The sequence below is a fragment of the Pantherophis guttatus genome, chromosome 8 (genome assembly GCF_059756535.1).
Source record: "Pantherophis guttatus breed Tessera chromosome 8, ASM5975653v1, whole genome shotgun sequence".
Classification (NCBI taxonomy): domain Eukaryota; kingdom Metazoa; phylum Chordata; class Lepidosauria; order Squamata; family Colubridae; genus Pantherophis; species Pantherophis guttatus.
The window spans coordinates 73,014,374-73,038,845 of record NC_142070.1 but is presented as its reverse complement, the minus strand read 5'-3'; the positions used below and the strand labels follow the sequence as shown (position 1 = coordinate 73,038,845).

Genomic DNA, 24,472 nt, shown 5'->3' with positions numbered 1-24,472 from the left:
TATCATTACCTAAAACACTTGTTTAGATCAGGGGTCTGCAACCTTAAACACTCAAAGAGCCATTTGGATCCGTTTCCCATAGAAAAGAAAACACCGGGAGCCACAAAACCCGTCCCATGCCTGACTATTTCTTGAGCGGCCACAAAACTAGCATATGTAGTTGAATTAAATGTTCTGTTTTCTTCTGAAACTTTTCTTTTCTTGGATTTATCCATGGTTGGCCTACCAGGGGTTGAGAAGCTCAATAAATCACATGTCAATGGGTGTCGCACATTGACGGTTATGACGCATGTTTTGAGTGACAGGGAGCCGCAGCAGAGGGGTGAAAGAGCCACATGCGGCTCCAGAGCCACAGGTTGCTGACCCCTGGTTTAGATTAAACATGAGTGTAGCAATTCCAAGTGGGCAAAGCAGCCTATTATTTTGACCTTTGGCAATTTCACACCCTTAAGCAAAAGATGATTTCTATACTTGGATATCGCATAATGTTTGAATGTTTATGAATCACTGCTGTACACATTTTATATGCCTGTGATATTTGGGGGGGGGGAAATGTCACAATGGATATGGAGCAGTATTGCAGGCTAACTCTGCCCACTGCCAGGAGTTCGATTCTGAGTGCTCAAAGTTGATTCAGCCTTCCATCCGTCCGAGGTTGGTAAAATGAAGACCCAGATTGTTGGGGGGCAATAAGCTGACTTTGTATAAAAAAAGAACACCGCTTAGGGGCCCCCCGAAAGCCCTACTAAACAGGTATATACAAAAGTATGAAGGCTATTTGCTTAATGCATTGTAAGCCGCCCTGAGTCTCCGGAGAAGGGTGGCATATAAATCGAATCAATCAATCAATCAATCAATCAATCAATATCTGCGCAGAAAACCAAGACTAGGAATTACTATCTGGATATGAAAGGACCTGTCAGAATACAGGCAGGCAATTTCTACACTTACAGTATTTTTCGGACTATAAGACGCACCGGAGTATAAGACGCACCTTAGTTTTTGGGGAGGAAAGAAAGAAAAAAGCTGATTGGCGGGTGGATCGGCCTCCCGAAATACCCCCAATCCGCTGTTCCCAGAGGTGAACTTTAGCAACAGGTTTGTTGGTTGTGAGCTCTGTGCCTTGCTTTTTCAGCCTCTGAAACCTCTGTTTCAGAGGCTGGGTGGGACTACATTCGGTGTATAAGACGCACCCAATTTTTCACCCTCTTTTAGGGGGGAAAAAGGTGCGTCTTATACTCCAAAAAATACAGTATGTCTCAAAGCCAACTTAGTGACAATTTAAACACCAAATTATTCAGAAGTTTCAAATAAAGAAAAACGGTATATAACTTTACGAAAAAAAGACTTGAAAATGAGTAATACACATTTTTTTTATTTTTAACAGGAAAAGTACAATTAGTTTCCCTTAATTTAAAAATTAAATTTAAAAAGCCCTGATCTCAAAATGGTAGTTTTAATTAGAAATTAAATCTGTTTAAAAATCATCTCTTCTTGAAGCCTGAAATTATAATGTGTTTATCCGAGACATCTTTTTTCAGAAATAACTATTGTTATTATCAGTTCACCTTCTCATTTAAACACTGAGCAGCGTATTCCGTAGTAGATTATAAAAAGGCTCTATTTCTCACAATTTTAGAACATGTGTTTTTTTTTATTTTATTAGCGTATTTTATAGACATCAGCTGCATCATCTGTATAGATCAAAATTACATTTATTCTTTCAATAAAGGAAAACACAATTATTCCATTTTCTTAATAGAAAACATTCCGTACAGTTCTCTTTGCCATATCAAGATCAGAGACAATCTTAATGTTTGAAAATTAGCAACTACTACGGAGTCTATATGCATGAACGCAAGTCAACATGCCAAACCCTTTTTCCACATTATTACAGTTGTCAGGAAGGTCTTGGGAGTATCATGGCTGGCAAAAACGGAAATCCACACTTCTTCAAGCTCTCACCCAGGGAGAGGTTTTCATTTTCTTTCAAATGGATCAGACCACACTTTTAATCCTACAGGTAAACATATGATTAGAGAGTTTAGAATTATTCCTCTTATTATCGGTATCAGTGCAAGGAGATAGTTCCCAGTTGTAAACATGCACACATCAAAGGAAAAACCTCAATAGCCCATATAATTTACCATATTTTTCAGAGTATAAGACGCACCTTAGTTTTTGTGGAGGAAAATAAGAAAAAAGTTGATTGGCAGGTGGATTGGCCTCCTGGAATACCCCAAATCAGCTATTCCCAGAGGTGAATTTTAGCAACAGGTTTCTTGGTTGTGAGCTCTGTGCCTTGCTTTTTTTTTTTTTTTTTTGCTTTTTTTTTCTGCCTCTGAAACTTCTGAAACTCTGTTTCAGAAAAAACTTTTTCCTGCCTCTGAAAGCCTCTGAAACAGAGCTTCAGAAAAAAAGCCTCTGAAGCTCTGTTTGGGGGCTTCTTTTCTGAAGCTCAGTTTGGAGGCTTTTATTCTGAAGCTCTGTTTGGAGGCTTTTTTTCTGAAGGTCTGTTTGGAGGCTTTTTTTCTGAAGGTCTGTTTGGAGGCTTTTTTTCTGAAGCTTCCTTTCTGATGCTTTTTTCAGCCTCTGAAACCTTGGTTTGAGAAGCTGGGCGGGGCTACATTCGGAGTATAAGACGCACCCAGATTTTCACCCTCTTTTTTGGGGGAAAAAGGTGCATCTTATACTCTGAAAAATATGGTAAATAATAAAACAAGCATTCCACACACACACACCCATAAAACAGTCAGATCTCTTGTTTAAAATTAGTCTGAGGCGAGAGTGATTCAGAAATGACGTTCCTACGTGTGTACATTAGAATATGTAGTTTTCCTATGAGGGTAATCTAAGACTCTGGTTAGCCTTCCTCTTTGTGAAATTTTCATTAACTGATCAGATAAGACTGTCCACAGTTCTTGCTGAATGACACGCTGTATAACAACACAGGATAGATTTAACTGTTTTGAGAAATGAGCATCATATACAGGAGGAGGGTTGGGGAACATTACTGTCTTGGTGACAAAATACCGTGGGAAAAGAACAGTAGAAGAAATAACAACTATTCACTTGACTAATTGAAGCAGTGTGTCTCGGAAAGAAATTCCACTCTTCAATCTAACTCATTTATTTCGAGATTTAAAGGCTGTCCGACTCTTGACAATGTGATTCAGGGAGGATGTACAATATGTAATGGTTTAAACAACTAACAACAAACAATATATAAATATAAATACCAAAGCTAAAATATAAAACGACATTCTCCAATAAATAAACCTATCAATAATTTCATTATCCAATAAACATGTTTAGGATTGTAGCAGGAAAAAAGAATTAGCCAACAATAACCAATAACTTGGAACACTAATACACATACTAGTTTCTCAAATAGTTGCTTAATAAACGGGTGAGGGACAAAAGAAACTTCAGGGGAACTTGGTTAACATGAAAAAGTCCTACTTTTTAGTTTTATTTATTTAATCCTCACAAATGTTGGTTGCAGACAATGAGTTCAATCAGTAACAATACTGATAAACTTCGTTAAAGTGATATTTCCTAAGTAGGCTATACAGTAACTAAAATCCTTTTTTTCCCCTCTTCTATTTCATCTCAAAAGGGGAAGTAATTGAGTATCAGTAGAATAGAAAAGGCATTTTGGCAAAGGAGTAAGTAACCTTTGTAAGTATCTAAATTAGCACTTTAAACACTCAGAAACAAATAGGTAAGCCAGTAGTTCTAAAAATGGCAATACAATAATGTATTGTACAAATGCAAATACATTGTGCTCATAATTTAAGTGCCAAACAACTTACGAAGCCAGTTGCTTTATAACACTTCGAAGCAATTGAATCAGGAGATAACTAGAGCATGGATAATTCTGACCAGGTTTTCCCTGCCTAAGAATATTGATAAGCCAGTATTGTTTGTCTACTCCAACTACACTTGGGAGTCTATGTCAAAGTTAAATGCAAGAGGGAAAACAAACTTAAAATCTGTAGGTCAGAACAAACCACTGTGTGGCTGGATGGATCCTAATTCTTCAAACAGGGAAAATCAGTTAAGCATAGCACTTCTATTTCTTGGAATATTTAACTTATTGGCCTTCATCCAACCCACTAAAAATATATTTCATACAGCTGAGTTCATCCTCACCAATGAGTAATTTAATAACTTTCCTGCATTAACCCAAATCTTCTGGATTTGCATGGCCTCGTAAGCCACAAAACTAATCAGATAGGCTGAGCTGGCACAACGAGCCAAGAAAAATGTGGTTGGCTAATTTGTGCAAACAGAATTTCAGTAATTTAACTGACAAGAAAAAGAGCTAGATAACATCACATAGTGGTAGGATTTCACAAACATACCCTACGGAATTCCAGAAAGGGAATAAGAAACTGCAAACCGAAGGAACTAAAAGCATTAAAAAGAAAATACAATTAAATCTAGTTATTAACACAACTTGCGGCTCCTTTCCATATCTTTCTATCTTGCAAATCATCCTTGCTTTGCCTAAAGGTAAACGTAAAAGTTCCCCTTGCACATATGTGCTAGTCGTTCCTGACTCTAGGGGGCGGTGCTCATCTCCATTTCAAAGCCGAAGAGCCAGCGCTGTCCGAAGACGTCTCCGTGGTCATGTGGCCGGCATGACTAAACGCCAAAGGCGCACGGAACGCTGTTACCTTCCCACCAAAGGTGGCCCCTATTTTTCTACTTGCATTTTTTACATCCTTTCGAACTGCTAGGTTGGCAGAAGCTGGGACAAGTAACGGGCGCTCACCCCGTTACGCGGCACTAGGGATTCGAACCGCTGAACTGCCGATCTTTCGATCGACAAGCTCAGCATCTTAGCCACTGAGCCACCACGTCCCTTTTGCTTTGCCTATATCCACATTATTTTGTTCTTTAAGCTTCTCACTTGTTTCATTTGAAGATTTTGTCGATTCCACAAATGACCTTGTACCTCCTCTCCACCTATTCACTCTTCTTTCTTCACACAATTATTTTATAATTCATTCCCCAATCTTTCCATATAACCAAACTAAAATCTCAATGACCGTACCCTAAATACAACAATAAGTGACGCAGTAAAAAAAAAGGCACATCTTTGTGCTGATTCAATCATACGGCAAAAGTCTGGATTTCCACACTGCATTTCTCCTAATATAGTCACTGTCACCTCTTTCACACACATCGTTAAAGTAACTAAACCTTCTACTGCTTTTACATTCACTCTTGCTACAGGTAGGCCTCAATTTACAATCATAATTGGGATCAGAATTCCTTTCCTAAGCAAGGCGGTTAACCTAGTTGCAACGGATTTTATGAGCTTTTTTGCCACAGTTGTTAAGTGGATCACGCAGCCATCCTAAATCCATGCCAACTGCTGAGCACCTGACCTCGGATCACATGACCCTGGGGATGTTTGCTACCTGTACAGCATTGTCTGCATCCCATCTTCCAGAGAAAGTATGCAGCGTACCGATAATCACCCTTGAGATGTATTTTCTTCCAAGTTCCCCAAAAACCTTTAGTTAGTATATTTATATATACATACATACTTATAGTCCTCAATTTACAACAGTTCACTTAGTGAACATTCAAAGTTACAACAGCACTTATGACCATTTTTCACACTTACGACCACTGTGGCATCCCCATGGTCCCACGATCAAAATTCAGACACTTTGGCAACTGACTCAGATTTATGACCGTTGCAGTATCCCGGAATCGTGTGATTCTCTTTTCCGACCTTCTGACAAGCAAAGTCAATGGGAAGCCAGATTCACTTAACAACCATGGTACCAACTTAACAAATTAATGAATGTGGCGTAAAATAGGGCAAAATTCACTTAATAAATACTTCAATGAACAACAGAAATTTTGGGCTCAATTGTGGTCATAAGTTGAGGACTACCTGTATTTAGAAACAAAAGTAGGTAGTAAAAAGCATGATTGAAATCTCGCTCATGGGCATCTTTATCAGCAAGACTCCATTAAGGAACTCATTCTGATAGTTGCAGAGTCAACTCTTTCAGTTATTTTAAAGAGCTAAGTGCTTTATGCACCAAAATCAGACTCTGATCCATGTTAAAATGTGTTTTCATAATTTACTAATTTACCAATCAAAAACAATTCAAATAACAGTTGTGACTTTGGAGTGTGCTCGACTATAAACTAGCCATGTTTTAGGCTAATGTGCTGTACAAAGCTACCGTATTTTTCGGAGTATAAGGCACACCTATTTCCCCCCTAAAAGGGGACGAAAATTTAGGTGCGTCTTATACAGCGAATGTAGCCCCGCCCACCCAATGGCCCCCACCCTTTGGCCTCTGCCTCCCAGCAGTTTACCTCCTTGCAGCAAACAGCAAGAAAAACCAGCTCCTTTCAGCTTCAGCACAGCCTAATTAGTTAATTAGTACAAGTTGATTGGATCGGCCTCCCGACTCTCAGCTGTTTTGCGCAGGCCTCTGCTGCTTGCTGCAAAGAAGAAAATTGCTGGAGCCGATTTTTTTTCCCCTTGTGCTAATCAAGCTATGCTGAAAACGAAAATGAAAGTAAAGCAGGCTGTTTGCTGTTTGCTGCAAGGAGGCAAAATTGCTCAGAGGCAGATTTCTTTTTCTTCTTTTCCTCACCAAAAAAGGTAGGTGCATCTTATAGTCCGGTGCGTCTTATACTCTGAAAAATATGGTAATCGTTACCAAAACCAGAAAATTGGATTGAATAAAGAAATTGAATTAATTACGGGCAAATATTTTCGTTAATAAAATTGATCTGTGCCACCTAAAACAACCTGAAGTTAAACAGCTGCCATCTGTTTGAGGATTTTGTCTCCCAATGAAGTACTCGCAAAATAGTGATGCTAGTGTGAAACTGAGTTGCTTTTGTAGAGAACAGCCACTGCTGACAAACAGGTTGAGACAATATGTCCTTTGAACAATATGAAGAAATGTGCTTCTGGTAGAGCTTTTCAGGGAAACAAATCAGTCTCAAAGGAGGTATCTTAATATAGAGCAGAGGAACATTTACACATTTTCCTTCTTTTCAACAAGAGGCATAAACTAAGGTCCAATCTGCATCTGTTTTCCAATTTATATTTCCAATTTAAATTTCTCTAAAATATATGGAGGTGACAAACGTGCACAGTTGGGAACAATTTTCCAAGCAGTAGAAGAATGACTCAACCAAGTAGAAACTATCAACTTTAAAAATGTATCTCATATCTTCAGGCTGGCATCCAAATTAAACTCCACTGCTTATCAATTTTGGAATAATTATTTAAACCATAATATTCCTGAACAGACACACCTCAATTAGTAATTTAGAGATATACCTGGAGGCTGTACATCTTCTTGGATAATGCCGGCTCGATTTATACTTTGTGCCTTTTCTAATAAATATAAAATACATAAGTAGGTAAAATGTACACTTACAGCTGACTTACAGCTCAATATTCTTGAATATGTTAAATCTGGCATTTAAGGCTAAGTCTCACAACAGCTATTTCTTACCTTTCTGTATCTGTTCCCTGCTCTCAGACCAAAACCCCAACACCATTCTATGCAATTTTCTTAATTTCTTGAATTTACTCCTGTAAACTTCTACGTTGTTCTTCCATCTTTCCTACAGTGCATCTGGCTCTTATTTCCCATTAGACTTTGTTACTGGCCAGGCTAAGATTTTGCTTATGCAAACTTATATACACACAAGCCCATGTCTCTATATATTAACCTAATAGCATAGTAAATATAATACTACTACTATTAATAATACTAATAGCACCTTACTCGGAACTGCCTATATACTCAGATGTTACCTTAACAGGTAACTTACGTTGTTGGTTAGGACTTGAATTGTTTTTACCAGTCCCGGACCATGAATCAAACTGAAGATTAAGTCAATAATATAGCAGCTTCCTGCTAGAACACCAGTGGAACTGCAAAAGACTGCGCTACTTGGAACAACATACATTTAAGAAGATACTTGGCTGATGCCTAGGATGATGGCAGCAACCTGTATCAACCATCAGTGCCACTCAATAATATTTGTGATACATTTTTAAGTGTTTAGTTGACTAAGTTTCATGTTTAATGAATAAAAGTTTATAATAATAAATAATTTAATAATAATAAATAATTTTTACCAGTCTCAGACTGTGAATCAAATTGAAGATTACATTTTAAATGTTCAGTTTCATGTTTAATGAATAAAAGTTTATAATAATAATAATAATAATTATTATTATTATTTTACCAGTCTCAGATTGTGAATCAAGTTGAAGATTAAATCTATAATAATAATATCCACATTCGCCTATCCCAGCTCCTTGATAGGTAGACAAACATACCAAATACAGTTGAACACCTGGCTGACAAACCATAATATGTATTATTATTGTTGTTGTTGTTGTTTTACCTTTTTTATTCATTGAACATGCAACTCAGTCAATAGAACATTTAAAAATGTATCACAAATACCACTGACTGGCGCTAATGGCTGCTACGGGTTGTTGTTATTATCAGGATCCGGTTTGTGGGGGCAATAAGATGACTTTGTATAAAATAGAACACCGCTTAGGGGGAGCCGAAAGCCCTACTAAGCAGGTATATACAAAAGTATGAAGGCTATTGCTTAATGCATTGTAAGCCACCCTGAGTCTCCAGAGAAGGGCGGCATATAAATCGAACTAATAAATAAATAAATAAATAAATTTATGAATATATTTCTTCGACTTTTAACCGAAAGATTTCAGAAAGCCATTTATTTGGGTTTCTTTTTTTAAACTTTGTACTGATATAGGATATTTTCCATTATAAGCTACTCTTATAAAAGGTTGCCATTTTGAAGGCATATAAGAAAAGCATTACATAAAGATATCATGATTAATTAATAATTAATTGATAATAAATAAATAAATATTAATTATAATAAACTGCTAAATTAATCATAAACTTTTATTTCTTCGGCGCATGCCCCCCTGTAGACGCCATTTATTTATTTGATTGATTTTTTTTAATCCATTAAAAAACTGATTTAAAATTTATTGATTTATTTAATCAATAAAATAACCTAATAATACCCGTTTGTTTGTTTGTTTTTTTAAAAAAAGGAGAGGACGGTGTCTTGAGGCTGCCCTCTCAACCGACTTTAGAGGAGGTCTGCAATGGGGGGGGGGGGAGGGGGAGGACTAGTCCCCAACCGCCATTCTGATTGCAGCCCGGATTTTAAATGAGGGGAGTTATGGGACGGCCATTGTTTATCCCACTGAAAGGCGTCCCACTGACCTCAACTAAGCCCAGCAGGTCAGCTCTGACCTCCCTCAAGGCCTCAGCCTCCCCTCAGTTTCAGCTTCCCCTCCCCTCCCGCCCCCCAAGGAAAGGCCGGAGCCGGCGAAGAAGGCCGCGGGCCCTCCCTTACTGTAGTCCCCCAGGTGGGTCATGGGGTAGAAGAAGATGGGGTAGAGGGTCAGGCCCACCGCATCAGCGAAGCCGCCGAAAACCAGGACGTAGCGCCCGAGGGGCGCCATTTCTACCCGGCAGGAACCGGAAACGGAAGTCCGGCTTCTTTTTCCGCTTCCGGTTCCTGCGCTCCGCCAACCAACCAGACGGCAACCGAATGCCCGTGCGGCGTCCCAGAGCGTCCGCGCCTGACCCCTAGTGGCGGCCGCCGGGAAGTAGCAAAGGTTCCGCGAGGAGACGCGTGAAAAGAGGAACCGTCCGGATGGTTGCAATCCGGGTTTGCCAGCCTGCAAGCCTCCTCAGTCCCCAAAAAAACACCGTCGTAATGCCGAGAGATCTTTTTGGGCGTCTTGTTTTTTGGAGATTTTAAAATTTGGTGTCTGGAAAGGGAAAATAATAAACATGAAATATAAGGAAGGAGGCGATTCGGCCAAGCAGGAGTTTCCAAAAGTGGCTTTTGCTCTCCGAAATCAAATGATTTGTCAGATCTTGTAGTCTGGTTTTTGGTGGGCTGGGAAGGAGGGCGGCGTTCGCTTTGCGGGGCTGGTTTCCTGGCGGACGTCTCACTGCCGGACTAGGTAACCTCATCAGTGCTGGCGAAGGAGGTGGGATTTTGCTCTCCGCTTCTCTTCAGGGCTCTTTGCCGGTTTGTGTGGGGATGATGGTCTTGGTGGTCCTTTGGTTGGGCTGTTTGGCTTCTTTGGGGGTTCCTTGACTTGGGGGAGGGGTTGTTATGGACTTGATCGTTGATCTGATCAACCAAATTGATCAACCAAACTCCAAATCAAATCGGAGTTGATCTCTGCTGATCTGGGTGCTGATTAGGTTGGATTCACAGCAGAGCAACAATCAAGTCAACAACACCCCCATCAAGGCACCAAAGGACCTCCAAGACCATCATCCCCATTGACACTGACAGGGAAATCCCTACAAAATCAACAGAGAGTATATAAACACTTCTGCCTTCTAGCACTGATGATGTTGCCTAGTTCGGCAGTGAGACATCCGCCAGGAAACCAGCCCGCCAAGTGAACGCTGCTCTCCTTCTGCAAGAAAACAAGGAAGCTCAGAGAGCCCCAAGGACTCCTCATGTCCACCCAGGGCTATAAATATTTTCCTTTGTTGGCGCTCTGCTTAACCGATTTCCCTCTCTGAAGGATTAGCGTTCATCCAGCCACCCATTGAAGATTTGCACGAATCTCCAAAGCGGATTTTAAATGTTCTCTCCTTTGGCCCTTATAACTTTGGCGTAGCCTCCCAACCGCGGGATTCATTGTCTAGCTTGGAAATAAACAATCACCAGCCAAAATGTCCAAGAGAAAACAATGGTAATTTTATTCTTCACTTTGCATGCACAGGTACAGTGGACATACCCTAAATCAGTAATAGCTAACCTTTTTCTCTTCGTGCGGCAGAAGCATGCGTCCGTGGACACAAGAGTACTCATGTCGGTACCCATAATTCAATTGGCACCGCCCCCATGCACGTGCGCATGGCCCCCCTCCCCGCGTGCATGTGCACACACCCCTGTCCCTCCTGCTCATGCGCGTGAGGGGCAGGATTCAAAAATTTTAGCAACCTGCAACATGGCGGTGGGGTGGGAATTTTCGCCCTCCCGAGGCTCCAGAGGCTTTCCTTGAGCATCTGGAAGGGCAAAAACAGCCTCCCCCGTACTCCCACTCCCTGCACATCCTGAAAATCACCTGGTTGGCGGGAGGCGCGCGCACGCACAATACAACTGAGCTGGGTGACAGCTCATGTGCCCGCAGAGAGGGCTCTGCGTGCCAGCTGTGGCATGCGTGCCATGGGTTCACCGTCACGGCCCTAATTCATCAATACATTTGCCTTACGTTCTCTAGTACTGTTGCAAATTTACCTCTCACCTCTTCTTCATTGGCTTAGTAATTATGGTGTCTCAACCTATCCAAAGTATCTAAAGTGTATACATTATCTGCGCCCCTGATTACATCTCCCACTACTCTAATTCTATCTCCCCCTGCCTGTTGTGGCCCGTCAGCGGCCTGTGCAGATTGTAGCCGATTCCGACAACAAGGAGACTGGTGTGATGCTGCGCCAGCAGCCTGTGCAGCTGGCGGTGAGTCGGACAGTGAGGAGGCTGGAGAAGATGTGGTGCCAGAGGCAGGGATTCAGCCAGGGCCTTCAGAACCTCCAGAAGCTCCCATAAGTGAAGAGGACGCCTCTTCTCGATGCACGGGCGCGCAGAGCTGCCAAAAGGCAGGAGTGGCTCCTCAGGAGGTCTCCTTGAGAGTAAGGCTTGGGGCTAATTGGCCACTCCCTTAGCCTATTTAAGAAGGAATGCCACTTGCAACAAACTGTAGGGAACAACTTTAATTCACTCTCTTTCGTGTCTGCAAAACTGCTTCTGGGCTTTCTGCCAACTCTAGTAAGACTGTGATTCCCTTATCTTAGAATTCTGGTAGGCTGTTAAGACAGTTCATTAACAGCCTTTGAATGATAAAGACTAAGTTATTTGAGTAAAATAAGCTTTGTATAGAGTTTGTGTGAGCTGCGTTCCTTGGGGTCCGTAGGTGGGGCAGAACACTGCCGTTATTTACAAATTTCCTTTTACGGTCCTAATTCCTAAGGGTTGTCTCTAGAGTAACTATCATATCAGTAAATTCTGGTTATGGCCGGTTTCCAGCATAGCAAAGGCCTCTAATCCTACCTCCTACGTACAATTCTCAGGCTTCAGCCTAGCTCATGAGGTTAGAAACATATACAACAAATTTTCTTCACAGGCCAACATGTCTTCTTCCAATACAACTCTGTTTCCCACAAGTGGAACGGGTTGCCTCCAGAGGTTCTGAATGCTTCAACACTGGAAATTTTTAAGACGAGATTGGACAACCATTTGTCTGAAATGATATAGGATCACCTGCTTTAGCTAGGGGTTGGACTAGAAGACCTCCAAGGTCCCTTCCAACTCTGTTATTCTGAAATAATTGGAGAATTCTACTCCGTGCAAACTTCACCTGATTAAGACAACAGCTGTGACTCGTGGTAACAGCAGACAATTATGTTCAGCAAGGACATTCAAAATATCCAAGGACATTATTAATAAGGTTTATCTCTAAAAAACACTGGGACCCTGAATGTTACAGAATCTCGCTTTGTTGTTTTACTTATTATTTATTTATTTCAGGTATAAACTTTTCTCTTCTCTTCTCTTCACTCTTCCCTACCCTTCCCTTCCCTTCCCTTCCCTTCTAATCCTATCTTCTCTTCTCTTCTCTTCTCTTCTCTTCTCTTCTCTTCTCTTCTCTTCTCTTCTCTTCTCTTCTCTTCTCTTCTCTTCCCTTCCCTTCTCTTCCCTCCCATTCCAATCTTCTCTTCTCTTCTCTTCTCTTCTCTTCTCTTCTCTTCTCTTCTCTTCTCTTCTCTTCTCTTCTCTTCTCTTCTCTTCTCTTCCTCTTCTCTTCTCTTCTCGTCTCGTCTCGTCTCTTCCCTTCCCTTCCCTTCCCTTCCCTTCCCTCCCATTCCAATCTTCCCTTCCCTTCCCTTCTCTTCTCTTCTCTTCTCTTCTCTTCTCTTCTCTTCTCTTCTCTTCTCTTCTCGTCTCGTCTCTTCTCGTCTCGTCTCGTCTCGTCTCTTCCCTTCCCTTCCCTTCCCTTCCCTTCCCTTCCCTTCCACTCCACTCCACTCCACTCCACTCCACTCCACTCCACTCTCTTCTCTTCTCTTCTCTTCTCTTCTCTTCTCTTCTCTTCTCTTCTCTTCTCTTCTCTTCCCTTCCCTTCCCTTCCCTTCCCTTCCCTTCCACTCCACTCCACTCCACTCCACTCCACTCCACTCCACTCCACTCCACTCCACTCTCTTCTCTTCTCTTCTCTTCTCTTCTCTTCTCTTCTCTTCTCTTCTCTTCTCTTCTCTTCCCTTCCCTTCCCTTCCCTTCCCTTCCCTTCCACTCCACTCCACTCCACTCCACTCCACTCTCTTCTCTTCTCTTCTCTTCTCTTCTCGTCTCGTCTCGTCTCGTCTCGTCTCGTCTCGTCTCGTCTCGTCTCTTCCCTTCCCTTCTCTTCCCTTCCCTCCCATTCCAATCTTCCCTTCCCTTCCCTTCCCTTCCCTTCCCTTCTCTTCTCTTCTCTTCTCTTCTCTTCTTGTCTCGTCTCGTCTCGTCTCGTCTCGTCTCGTCTCTTCCCTTCCCTTCCCTCCCATTCCAATCTTCCCTTCTCTTCTCTTCTCTTCTCTTCTCTTCTCTTCTCTTCTCTTCTCTTCTCTCCTCTCCTCTTCTTTCTCTTCTCTCCTCTCCTCTCCTCTCCTCTCCTCTCCTCTCCTCTCCTCTTCTTTCTCTCCTCTCCTCTCCTCTCCTCTCCTCTCCTCTCCTCTCCTCTCCTCTTCTTTCTCTCCTCTCCTCTCCTCTTCTCTCCTCTCCTCTCCTCTCCTCTCCTCTCCTCTCCTCTCCTCTCCTCTTCTTTCTCTTCTCTCCTCTCCTCTCCTCTCCTCTCCTCTCCTCTCCTCTCCTCTCCTCTCCTCTCCTCTTCTCTTGTGGATGGAAGTCCAGGGAGCTCAGCCCCAGAGACAAGAGAGGCCCCCAGTCTCCTGACCTTCCAGGAGTGCATGAAGACTCAACTCTGCCAGCTGGTCTGGGGGTCCAAGGGGGCCCAGACGCCAGGGGGTGGTTAGTGGGCCGAAGGAGCTTCCTCTGCCTTTCAACTCTGCAATTAATGAACCCTTTTCACTTTTTTTTTTTAAAAAAAGTTTTTTTTGAAAAAAAAACTTTGTTTTCAACTGCAGCTTTTATATCATTGTAGTGTTTTACCTAAACTACTCGGGCACCGCCAGCGATGATGGGCAGTGCAGAAATTTTTCAAAAAAATATAATCTATACAGGTAGTCCTCCACGTACGACCACAACCGAGCCCGAAATTTTTATTGCTAAGCGAGACATTTGTTGAGTGAGTTTTGCCCCATTTTATGACCTTTGTGGCCACAGTCGTTAAGGGAGTCACTGCAGTTCCTCAATTAGTAACAGGGTTATGTGAATCGGGCTTCCCCCGTTGAATTTGCTTGTCAGAAGGTCGCAAAATGGGAGCCTGTGAACTCCTGGGACACATAAATGTGAGTCAGTTGCCAAACGTCTGAATTTTGATGGTCTGACTGTGGAGATGCCGCAACGGTCATAAGTGTGAAAAGCGGTCACAAGTTGTTTTTTTCAGTGCCGTTGTAGCTTTGATCCCTCACTAAACGAACTGTGGTAAGCCAAGAGCTCCAGGTAATGTAATGAAATGTAAATAAAAGAAATTAAAAACAAAACGAGCCTGAGTGGCAGGCTTGACCAATCAAAGAATAAAGTTGATCCCCCTTAATCTTGGCTAGGCTCTTTGGAGATGCAGCAGGTTGAGAGACACCATCCCATTGGCTCATTCCATAGGGGCTCCCTGGCTTTGCTCCCCATGATATCAGGAATTTTACCAAGGGGGTTGTCAAGGGGACCCTCCGTATCCCATCCCCATTATCTTGGGGAGTAAGAGGCCCCTTGGGTCCTGACATGAGCTGTCCCCCATGAGAACATAATGCTGTGATGTCATGGCCCCTGGGGGAAGCTATATAAAGGCAAAAGGGAGGAGGGAGGAGCTGTGGCGAGTCCAGGAGAGGAGGTTGGAGGAGTGTTGAGTTGCGTTACGTTGAGAGTTGAGTGAAGAGAGTGGAGTGGAGGAGGAGGAGCAGAGGAGGAGGAGGAGGCGTGTATAAGATCGGTGCGGAGGAGGAGGAGCGGAGGAGGAGGCGTGTATAAGATCGGAGTGGAGGAGGAGGAGTGGAGGAAGAGGAGGAGTGCAGAAGATCGGAGTGGAGGAGGAGGAGCGGAGGAGGAGGAGGAGTGTATAAGATCGGAGTGGAGGAGGAGGAGTGGAGGAGGAGGAGTGTATAAGATCGGAGTGGAGGAGGAGGAGTGGAGGAGGAGGAGGAGTGTATAAGATCGGAGTGGAGGAGGAGGAGTGGAGGAGGAGTGCAGAAGATCGGAGTGGAGGAGGAGGAGCGGAGGAGGAGGAGGAGTGTATAAGATCAGAGTGGAGGAGGAGTCGTGGAGGAGGAGGAGGAGTGTATAAGATCGGAGTGGAGGAGGAGGAGTGGAGGAGGAGGAGGAGTGGAGAAGATCGTTGTGGAGGAGGAGTGGAGGATGAGGCGTGGAGGAGGAGTAGGAGTGGAGAAGATCGTTGTGGAGGAGGAGGAGCAGAGGACGAGGCGTGGAAGAGGAGTAGTAGTGGAGAAGATCATTGAGGAGGAGGAGCAGAGAAGGAGGCGTGGAGGAGGAAGAGTAGTGGAGAAGATCATTGTGGAGGAGGAGGAGCAGAGGAGGCGTGGAGGAGTAGTAGAAGTGAAGAAGATCGGAGTGGAGGAGGAGGAGCTGAGGAGGAGGAGGAAACAAGAGTGTACCCTTGCAAAGTTTGGAATATTAGAATATCAGGTAATATATATATGCCTTTTGATTCTGCAGAATGGGATGGGTGGAGTGGAATAGAATAGAATAGAATAGAATAGAATAGAATAGAATAGAATAGAATAGAATAGAATAGAATTCTCTATTGGCCAAATGTGATTGGGCACACAAGGTCCGATGCATAAGCTTGCAGTGTACATACAAACAAAAATCATTAATCATAAGATACAAACAACAAGTGATAAATCACAAAATAGGAGAAGATAGTAGGAAAGATGAGAAGGATAGTAGCAATACTACATGGGTAGGTATCTTTAGGCCTAAGACAGTGCTGTTGGAATTAGGAGTTCAGCAGAGTGAGAGTAAGGGAGGGTGGGAAGCTATCTTTGTGTCTAAATGCTTTGGCACCCAAGGGCCAATAGCAGCCTCCAGAGGAGAGAAGTTGGAAGAGTTTATGTCCAGGATGTGAGGGGTCTGTAGTTATTTTCTCAGCCCACTTTCTAGCTCATGCATTGTACAGATCCTCAATGGAAGGCAGGCTGGTGGCAACTGGTTTTTCTCTAGTTCTGTAGATGATGGATGGATGGGTGGGTGGGTGGGTGGAGATACAGTAGATAGAGATAGATAGATAGATAGATAGATAGATAGATAGATAGATAGATAGATAGAAAGATAGATGATAGATAGATAGATAGATAGATAGATAGATAGATAGATAGATAGATAGATAGATAGATGATGGATGGATAGAAATGGATGATTGATAGAAGAATAGATGATGGATGATTGGATGCGTAGATAGATAGATAGATAGATAGATAGATAGATAGATAGATAGATAGATAGATGATGGATGGATAGAAATGGATGATTGATAGAAGAATAGATGATGGATGATTGGATGGATGGATAGATAGATAGATAGATAGATAGATAGATAGATAGATAGATAGAGATGATATATATATATAGAGAGAGGGGGGATAAATAGAGGGATAGGTAGAGAGACTGACAGACCGACAGGCAGACAGATGGATGGACAGACAGACAGATCGACGGGAGCACCAAGGACCCCTCCTTTCAACCTGGAGTTACAAACATTCTCCTTTATTGATAGGATCTGCTTCCAGATCTTCAGGGCAGGATGAGCCACCTGAGAAGGTTGCGGTTCCTAAAGAAGATGGACAGCAATGAGTCCTATCCAGAGACCAGTCGTGACGTGCCATGGTCATGGTGGGACAACCAGGAAGCCCCTTTCCCTCCTTCCTGCCCGTCCAGTTCCCATCCCTTGGCCACTCAACGAATCAGGCAGGTCTTGCCTCTCCTTATGAACTCTTCCCCAGCTCCAAGGGAGGTCAGGAAGAAGCGTCAGTCCCCAGCGGTGGTGCTGCCCGATTTGGCACAAAGAACAACTGCCAGGACTCCCCCGGGGGCTCCTCAGGTGGAGATGAAGCATGGCATGAAAGAGCCCACTCCCTTGCCAAGGCTGAACGAGAGGGGAAAGGCCCAGAGCACCAACCTAGCCGAAGGAAGAAGATGTTCTCCAGACGCCGTTCTGCCTGTCCATCCAGGTATATACGCTAGAGAATGGTCTACCTATGGAACCAGCCTTGTCCTATCCCACCAGCCCATCTCACACTATCAATCAATCAATCAATCAATCAATCAATCAATCAATCAGCATAGAGCCGGAAGGGACTTTGGAGGTCTTCTAGTCCAACCCCCTGCTCAAGAGAGAGATCCTATACCATACCAGACAAGTGAACGTCCAGACTCTTTTTAGAAACCTCCACTGTTGGAGCCCTCACCACTTCTGGTGGCAAGTCGTTCCACTGGTTGATTGTTCTCACTGTTAGGAAGTTTCCCCTGAATTCCAGGTTGCTTCTCTCCTTGAGGAGCTTCCATCTGTGGTTTCTCCTCCTGCCTTCTGGTTCTTTGGAAAAGAAGTTGACCCCCCTCCTCTTTGGGGCAGCCCCTCAAATCCTGGAAGACTGCGATCCTGTCCTCCCTAATTCTTCTCTTCTCTAGACTGGCCACACCCAGTTCCTGCACCCGTTCTTCCTCAGGCGGGGAAGTTATGGCGCAGACCACCTCAGCCAAAGGATTCCGACTGGCGGGGTCTAGGAAGAGGGTCCTCTCTACCACTGCCACTGTATCAGGGAACGAGGGGAGGAAAGACCCCTCTCTCTTGGCCTTTTTCAAAGGGGGTGAAACCTGGCTGTGCAGCCTTGTGCAGCAGACACAAAGGTCCACCCAATTCTGGGGCTGGCTGGTACCCCAAGAGCCCCCCCCCTTATTCACCAATATTGAACGATCATCAATATATATTATATGTATTTTATGTGTATCTTATCTTAACTTATACTATGTTTTATTATGTACCATATATAGCTGTGATGGTGAACCTATGGCAGGTGTATCACAGGTGGCACACGAGGGTTGCACTAGCTCCGGCCAGCTGATTTCTGGGCCTTCTGGGCTCACCGGAAGATGGGAAACGGGCCATTTCCAGCCTCAGGAGGGCCTCTGGGGGGGGGAGCCATTTTCTCCCTCCCCATGCTCCAAGAAAGCCTCTGGAGCCTGGGGAGAACGAAAAACAGGCCAACCATGCCATCGCGAGCCATAAGCGGGGGAAGCACGGGGGGGTCGTGGCCGCATGCGTGGGGGGAAGGGGCGCATTGAATTATGGGTGTGGGCATGCGTGACATGTTTGACCCCTCCCTCCCGCTCCACCTGGTCATCCTCTACGCACACTTTTTTTCTCTTCGCTTTGAGATGGCTCTTCCCGTCAAATTGCCCATCAACCTCAGTCTCCCCAACGAAGGCTTCCAAAAGTTGTGGGAAAGGAAGAAGCCACTAAGAAGCAGATCTGGAAAAGAAGACTTGGACTTGCTGGACGAGAGAGAAATATTACAAATACTGGACCATCTTCGTAAACAGGTTGGTTTGGGTCGCGGTGGGCCCGGGAGGTCCACCGTGGAGAGGTTGCAGAAGCCAGGGCTGCCTCGGTGGAGATGATTTATCCCCAAAGTAGACAAATGTGGTTATTGAGAATTTGCTGAACTATGGAGCCCTTGGTTTTCCCTGAGCTCGGTTGTTTACCTGCAGACATTTCACGACCCAACTAGGTAGCTACATCAGTGCTGGTGAGTGTGAGGTTTGCTCTGCTCCCTGCTTATTCAGGAGAAGCTATGGTGTATAAACAGAGAGCGAACATCACGTCCTTCTAGTACTGAATAAGTTCATTTGCTGAGCTCCAGCTGGTTCTTCACTTACAACCTCAAATGCGCCCAAATTTTAGCTTCCTGAGCAGGATATTTTGTAAACGACTTTTGCCCCCACTTTCCTGCCACAGCTGCTCAGCGAATCCCTGCAGATGTTGTTTGTAAGACGGTTCTTACCGTAAGTGAATCTGGATTCTGCGGTAACTTTCCGTGTCAGAAAGTTGCAAACGGGGATCACGTGACCTGGATCGCTGCAACCCGGCACGAATACACGCCAGTTGCCAAGCATCTGGATTGTGATCCCATGACCACGGGGATGCTGCAATGGTCCCGAGTGTGAAACACGAAGTCCCCCTTTTTAGCTGTAAACTACCCGTTATAACTTGGAACAGTCAGTAAATCAATGGGGATAAATCCAACATCTGGAGACAGGTTGTTTCTTGCCATTCCAGACAGAGGAAGAAAATCTGCCTAAGGCAGAACTAGAACTCACCATCTCCTGGTGATTGGCCCAAAGTCACCCACCTGGCTTTCATGCCTAAGGCAGAACTAGAACTCACCATCTCCTGGTGATTGGCCCAAAGTCACCCAGCTGGCTTTCATGCCTAAGGCGGAACTAAAACTCACCATCTCCTGGGGATTGGCCCAAAGTCACCCAGCTGGCTTTCATGCCTAAGGCGGAACTAGAACTCACCATCTCCTGGTGATTGGCCCAAAGTCACCCAGGTGGCTTTCATGTCTAAGGCGGAACTAGAACTCACCTTCCTGGTGATTGGCCCAAAGTCACCCAGCTGACTTTCATGCCTAAGGCGGAACTAGAACTCACCATCTCCTGATGATTGGCCCAAAGTCACCCACCTGGCTTTCATGCCTAAGGCGGAACTAGAACTCACCATCTCCTGGGGATTGGCCCAAAGTCACCCAGCTGACTTTCATGCCTAAGGCAGAACTAGAACTCACCTTCCTGGTGATTGGCCCAAAGTCACCCAGGTGGCTTTCATGTCTAAGGCGGAACTAGAAATCACCAGCTCCCTGTTTGTGGCCTGATGCCTTAACCAGTAGACTAAACTGACTAGAGGGATTCTTCTTGGGTTTTTGCTCTCTCAGGAACAGCAGAGGTTCCATGCCACCATGAGGACTAGAAACATTGCTGATTGGTGGGTTTGAGGATTAGAAATGGCAGTTTGTGGAAAAAGGAAGTTATGGTGTCACTTGAGAGCGGGGGGATGGCGGGGCAAAATATAAATGCATTTATATGTTCAGAAGTCATTTCTTTATCCTCTTTCTTTCCCTTTTCTTTCTTATTAGGAGTCAGTTGCTCTCCAAAGCCATCAACAGCATATTCTCGGAAACCAAGGAAGGACATCGCCCTCCCTCCCGAACCCTAACCCAAGCCCTAGCCCAGGGGTGAAATCCAGCAGGTTCTAACAGGTTCTGGAGAACCTGTAGCGGAAATTTTGAGTAGTTTGGAAAACTGGCAAATATCACCTCTGGCTGGCCCCAGAGTGGGGTGGGAATGGAGATTTTGCAATTTCCTTCCCCCAGGAGAGGAGGGAATGGAGATTTTGCAGTATCCTTCCCCTGGAATGGGGTGGGAATGGAGATTTTACAGTATCCTTCCTCTGCCATGCCCACCAAGCCACGCCCACAGAACCGGTAGGGAAAAAGTTTGGATTTCCCCCCTGCCCTAGCCCTAACCCTAACCCTAACCCTAACCCTAACCCTTCCTTCCTTCCTTCCTCCCTCCTTCCTTCCCTAACCTCCCTTCCCTCCCACCTTCCTTCCTTCCTTCTTAACTTCCTTCTTCCCTTCTTTCCTTCCTTCCTTCCTTCTCTCATTCCCATATCCATCCTTCCTTCCTTCCTAACTTCCTTCCTTCTCTCATTCCCATATCCATCCTTCCTTCCTTCTTGCTTACTTCTCTCATTCGCATATCATCCATCCATCCATCCATCTTTCTTTCCTTCCTTCCTTCCTTCTTTCCTTCCTTCCTTCTCTCATTCCCATATCCATCCATCCATCCTTCCTTCCTTCCTTCTCTCATTCCTATATCAATCCTTCCTTCCTTCCTTCCTAACTTCCTTCCTTCTCTCATTCCCATTTCCATCCTTCCTTCCGTCCTAACTTCCTTCCTTCCTTCCTTCCTTCCTTCCTTCCTTCCTTCCTTCCTTCCTTCCTTCCTTCCTTCCTTCCTTCCTTCCTTCCTTCCTTCCTTCAGACAAATGGTTATCCAACATCTTCTTAAAAACTTTCAGTGTTGGAGCATTCACAACTTGTGGAGGCAAGTTGTTCCACGGACTGATTCTTCTAACTGTCAGAAAATTTCTCCTTAGTTCTAAATTGCTTCTCTCCTTGATTAGTTTCCACCCATTACTTCTTGTCCTGCCTTCAGGTGCTTTGGAGAATAGCTTCACTCCCTCTTCTTTGTGGCGGCCCCTGAGATATTGGAAGACTGCTATCATGTCTCCCCTAGACCTCCTTTTCGTTAAACTAGACATACCCAGTTCCTGCAACTGTTCTTCACATGTTTTAGCCTCCACTCCTCTAATCGTCTGTCTTGCTCTTCTCTGCACTCTTCCTAGAGTCTCCGCATCTTTTTTACATTGTGGCGACCAAAATTGAATGCAGTATTCCAAGTGTGGCCTTATAAAGTGCTATTAACATTTCCCGTGATCTTGATTCTATCCCTCTGTTTATGCAGCCTAGAACTGTGTTGGCTTTTTTGGCAGCTGCTGCACACTGCTGGCTCCTATTTAAATGGTTGTCCACTAGGACTCCAAGATTCCTCTCGCAGTTAGTACTATTGAGTAAAGTACCACATATACTGTACCTGTGCATTTTGGTTTTCTTGCGTGAATGTAGAACCTTACTTTTTTCACCACTGAATTTCATTTTGTTCGATACCGCCCAATGTTCAAGTCTGTCCAGATCCTTCTGTATCTTGAGCCTATCTTCTGGAGTGTTGGCTATTCCTGCCAGCTTGGTGTCATCTGCAAATTTGATGAGTTCCCCACCTATCCCCTCGTCCAAGTCATTGATGAAGATGTTAAAGAGCACTGGGCCTAAAACAGAGCCTTGGGGTACTCCATTGCTTACTTCCCTCCATGTAGATGCAGTTCCATTGAGGACTACACGTTGAGTGCGGTTCGTTAGCCAGTTACGAATCCATCTGGTGGTGATGCTGTCTAACCCACATTATTCTACTTTATCTAGTGGTAGGTTATGGTCTACTTTATCAAATGCCTTACTGAAGTCCAATTAAATTATATCAACGGTATTCCTCTGGTCCACTACTTATGTCACTTTGTCAAAGAATGCCATAAGATTAGTCTGGCATGATCTGTTTTTGCCAAACCTATGTTAACTTTTGGTTATTACTTTGTTTGCTTCTAGCAAATGTTTGCTCATTTGTTGCTTGATTATCTTTTCCAGAATCTTCTCTGGTATTGAAGTCAGGCTGATAGGTCTGTAGTTTCCTGGATCTATTTTTTTTTCTTCCTTTTTTGACGATGGGAACTACATCAGCTCTTTTTCAGTCCTCTGCCGGTTCCCCGGTGCTCCAGGATCTTTGAAAGATATAGTTCAGTAGTTCTGAGATCTCGTCTGCCAGTTCCTTCAGAACCTTGGGTTATAATCCATCCGGTCCTGGTGATTTGAACTCGTCTAGGGTAGACAGGTGTTCACTTACCGTTTTCTTCCCTATTTTCACTTGTGTTCCTAATCTGTATTTTGTGGTGCCGTTTTTGATAGGTTGTTTTTTTTTCTCTTTGTGTAAAGACAGATGCAAAGAACAACTTAAGTAGTTCTGTTTTCTCCCTGTTGCTTGTCACTTTCTTGCCACTTTCTCCCAGCAATGGACCAAGTCTTTCCTTCTTGTTTTTAACAAGCTTTTTTTTTTTTTGTTATTTTTTACTTTTGTCGCAAGCCTTTGTTCATTGTGAGCCTTAGCTTTCCTCACATCATCTTTACAGGCTCGGTCTATTTGCTGATAGTCTACCTTAGTTGTTTGCCCCTCGTTCCACTTTTTACACTTGTCCTTTTTGTCTTTCAATTTGTCAGAGAGTTCTTTATGCAGCCATGCTGGTTTCTTTTGAGAGCTGTTATTTTTCTTCTTCATTGGTATTATGCTAGACTGGGCTTTTATAATCTCACTTTTCAAACTTTCCCAAGCTTCTTGAGTTGTTTTCTCCTTGAGGATTCTCATCCATGGAATCCTTCCCAAGCTCTCTCTGTTTGTTGAAATTGGCTCTCTTAAAGTCCAAGACTCTAGTTTGACTTTGTTCTATTACTTGTGCTTGCATAATGTTGAATTCCAGTACTGCATGATCACTTGCCTCCAAGGTGCCTGTAGCTTCAACACCTTCTATCATTTCATCTCTGTTAGTGAAAATTAAGTCCAATATGGCTGATCCCCTTCTTCCCTTCTGTATTTTTGGGAAAGAAAGTTATTTGCTAGGTTTGTTAGGAACCTGTTGGATCTTCCACTAGGTGCAGAATTTTCTCCCAGTTGATGTCAGGGTAGTTAAAATCCCCCATTACTATTGTGATCTGCTTCCTACATACCTTAGTTAGCTGACTAGCAAACAGTTCATCCATTTCCGCTGTTTGGTTAGGTGGCCTATAGTATAGACCGATAGCAATGTCATGCTTTTCCCATTCATTCATTCATTCATTCATTCATTCATTCATTCATTCATTCATCGTTCATTCATTTTTCCTTCCTTCCTTCCTTCCTTCCTTCCTTCCTTCCTTCCTTCCTTCCTTCCTTCCTTCCTTCCTTCCTTCCTTCCTTCTCATTCCCATATCCATCCATCCTTCCTTCCTCCTTCCCTCCCCCTCTCTCCCTCTCTCCCTCCTTTGCTTCCTCCCTCTTTCCTTAACTTCCTCCCTCCCTCCCTCCCTCCCTCCCTCAGGGCGATGTCCACAGCACTCCTTCCAGCTGTTTAGATTAGGCTAAAGAGCGGCTGAGACCCAGACCTCTTCACCCCAAAAGAGAAGAGTTGGTACATAGAGTGGCCTCTTGAACCAGAAACTCTTAATCCCAGTGTTCTCATCATCTTACCTACCTGATGACAATAAAGGCTGCTATTATTATTATTATTATTATTATTATTATTATTATTATTATTATTATTATTATTATTATTAACTTTATTATTAGCTTTATTATTAACTTTATTTATTAAACATGAAACTCAATCAACTAAACATTCAAAAATGCATCACAAATACCATTGACTGGTGCTAATGGTTGATACGGGTTGCTGCCAGCGTCCTAGGTATCAACCAAGTGCCCTGATGACAATGAGTATCACTGTTACATGTTTCATCCATAATCGCGTAGTTTCGATGGCCAGGTCGCAATATTTTATGATTTTTCCCAGTTC

The 24,472-nt window shown here is 43.7% G+C and overlaps 1 protein-coding gene and 1 long non-coding RNA gene across 2 annotated transcripts; one reads left to right on the top strand and one right to left on the bottom strand.

Moving 5' to 3' along the window:
- Positions 1-1,633: 1,633 nt before the first annotated feature.
- SMIM20 (small integral membrane protein 20) lies at positions 1,634-9,577 on the bottom strand. Its single transcript, XM_034411312.3, has 3 exons — positions 9,418-9,577; positions 7,334-7,390; positions 1,634-2,017 (listed from the first exon to the last, which is right to left on the bottom strand). Exons 1-3 carry the CDS (start codon positions 9,524-9,526, stop codon positions 1,980-1,982), a joined length of 204 nt encoding a protein of 67 aa, XP_034267203.2. The 5' UTR covers positions 9,527-9,577; the 3' UTR covers positions 1,634-1,979.
- Positions 9,578-18,636: 9,059 nt separating this feature from the next.
- Positions 18,637-24,186, top strand: LOC148112714 (uncharacterized). The gene is made up of 2 exons (XR_015729069.1): positions 18,637-18,801; positions 20,394-24,186. It is a non-coding gene; the product is annotated as an uncharacterized LOC148112714 (long non-coding RNA).
- Positions 24,187-24,472: the final 286 nt, after the last annotated feature.

Bases quoted from the DNA above. Each gene is read 5' to 3' on its own strand.
- SMIM20 (XM_034411312.3), bottom strand. From the start codon at position 9,526: ATGGCGCCCCTCGGGCGCTACGTCCTGGTTTTCGGCGGCTTCGCTGAT. The intron at 7,391-9,417 runs GTAAGGGAGGGC...TATATTTATTAG, and splicing joins GACCCACCTGGGGGACTACA to AAAAGGCACAAAGTATAAAT. The intron at 2,018-7,333 runs GTATATCTCTAA...GTTTACCTGTAG, and splicing joins AGAAGATGTACAGCCTCCAG to GATTAAAAGTGTGGTCTGAT.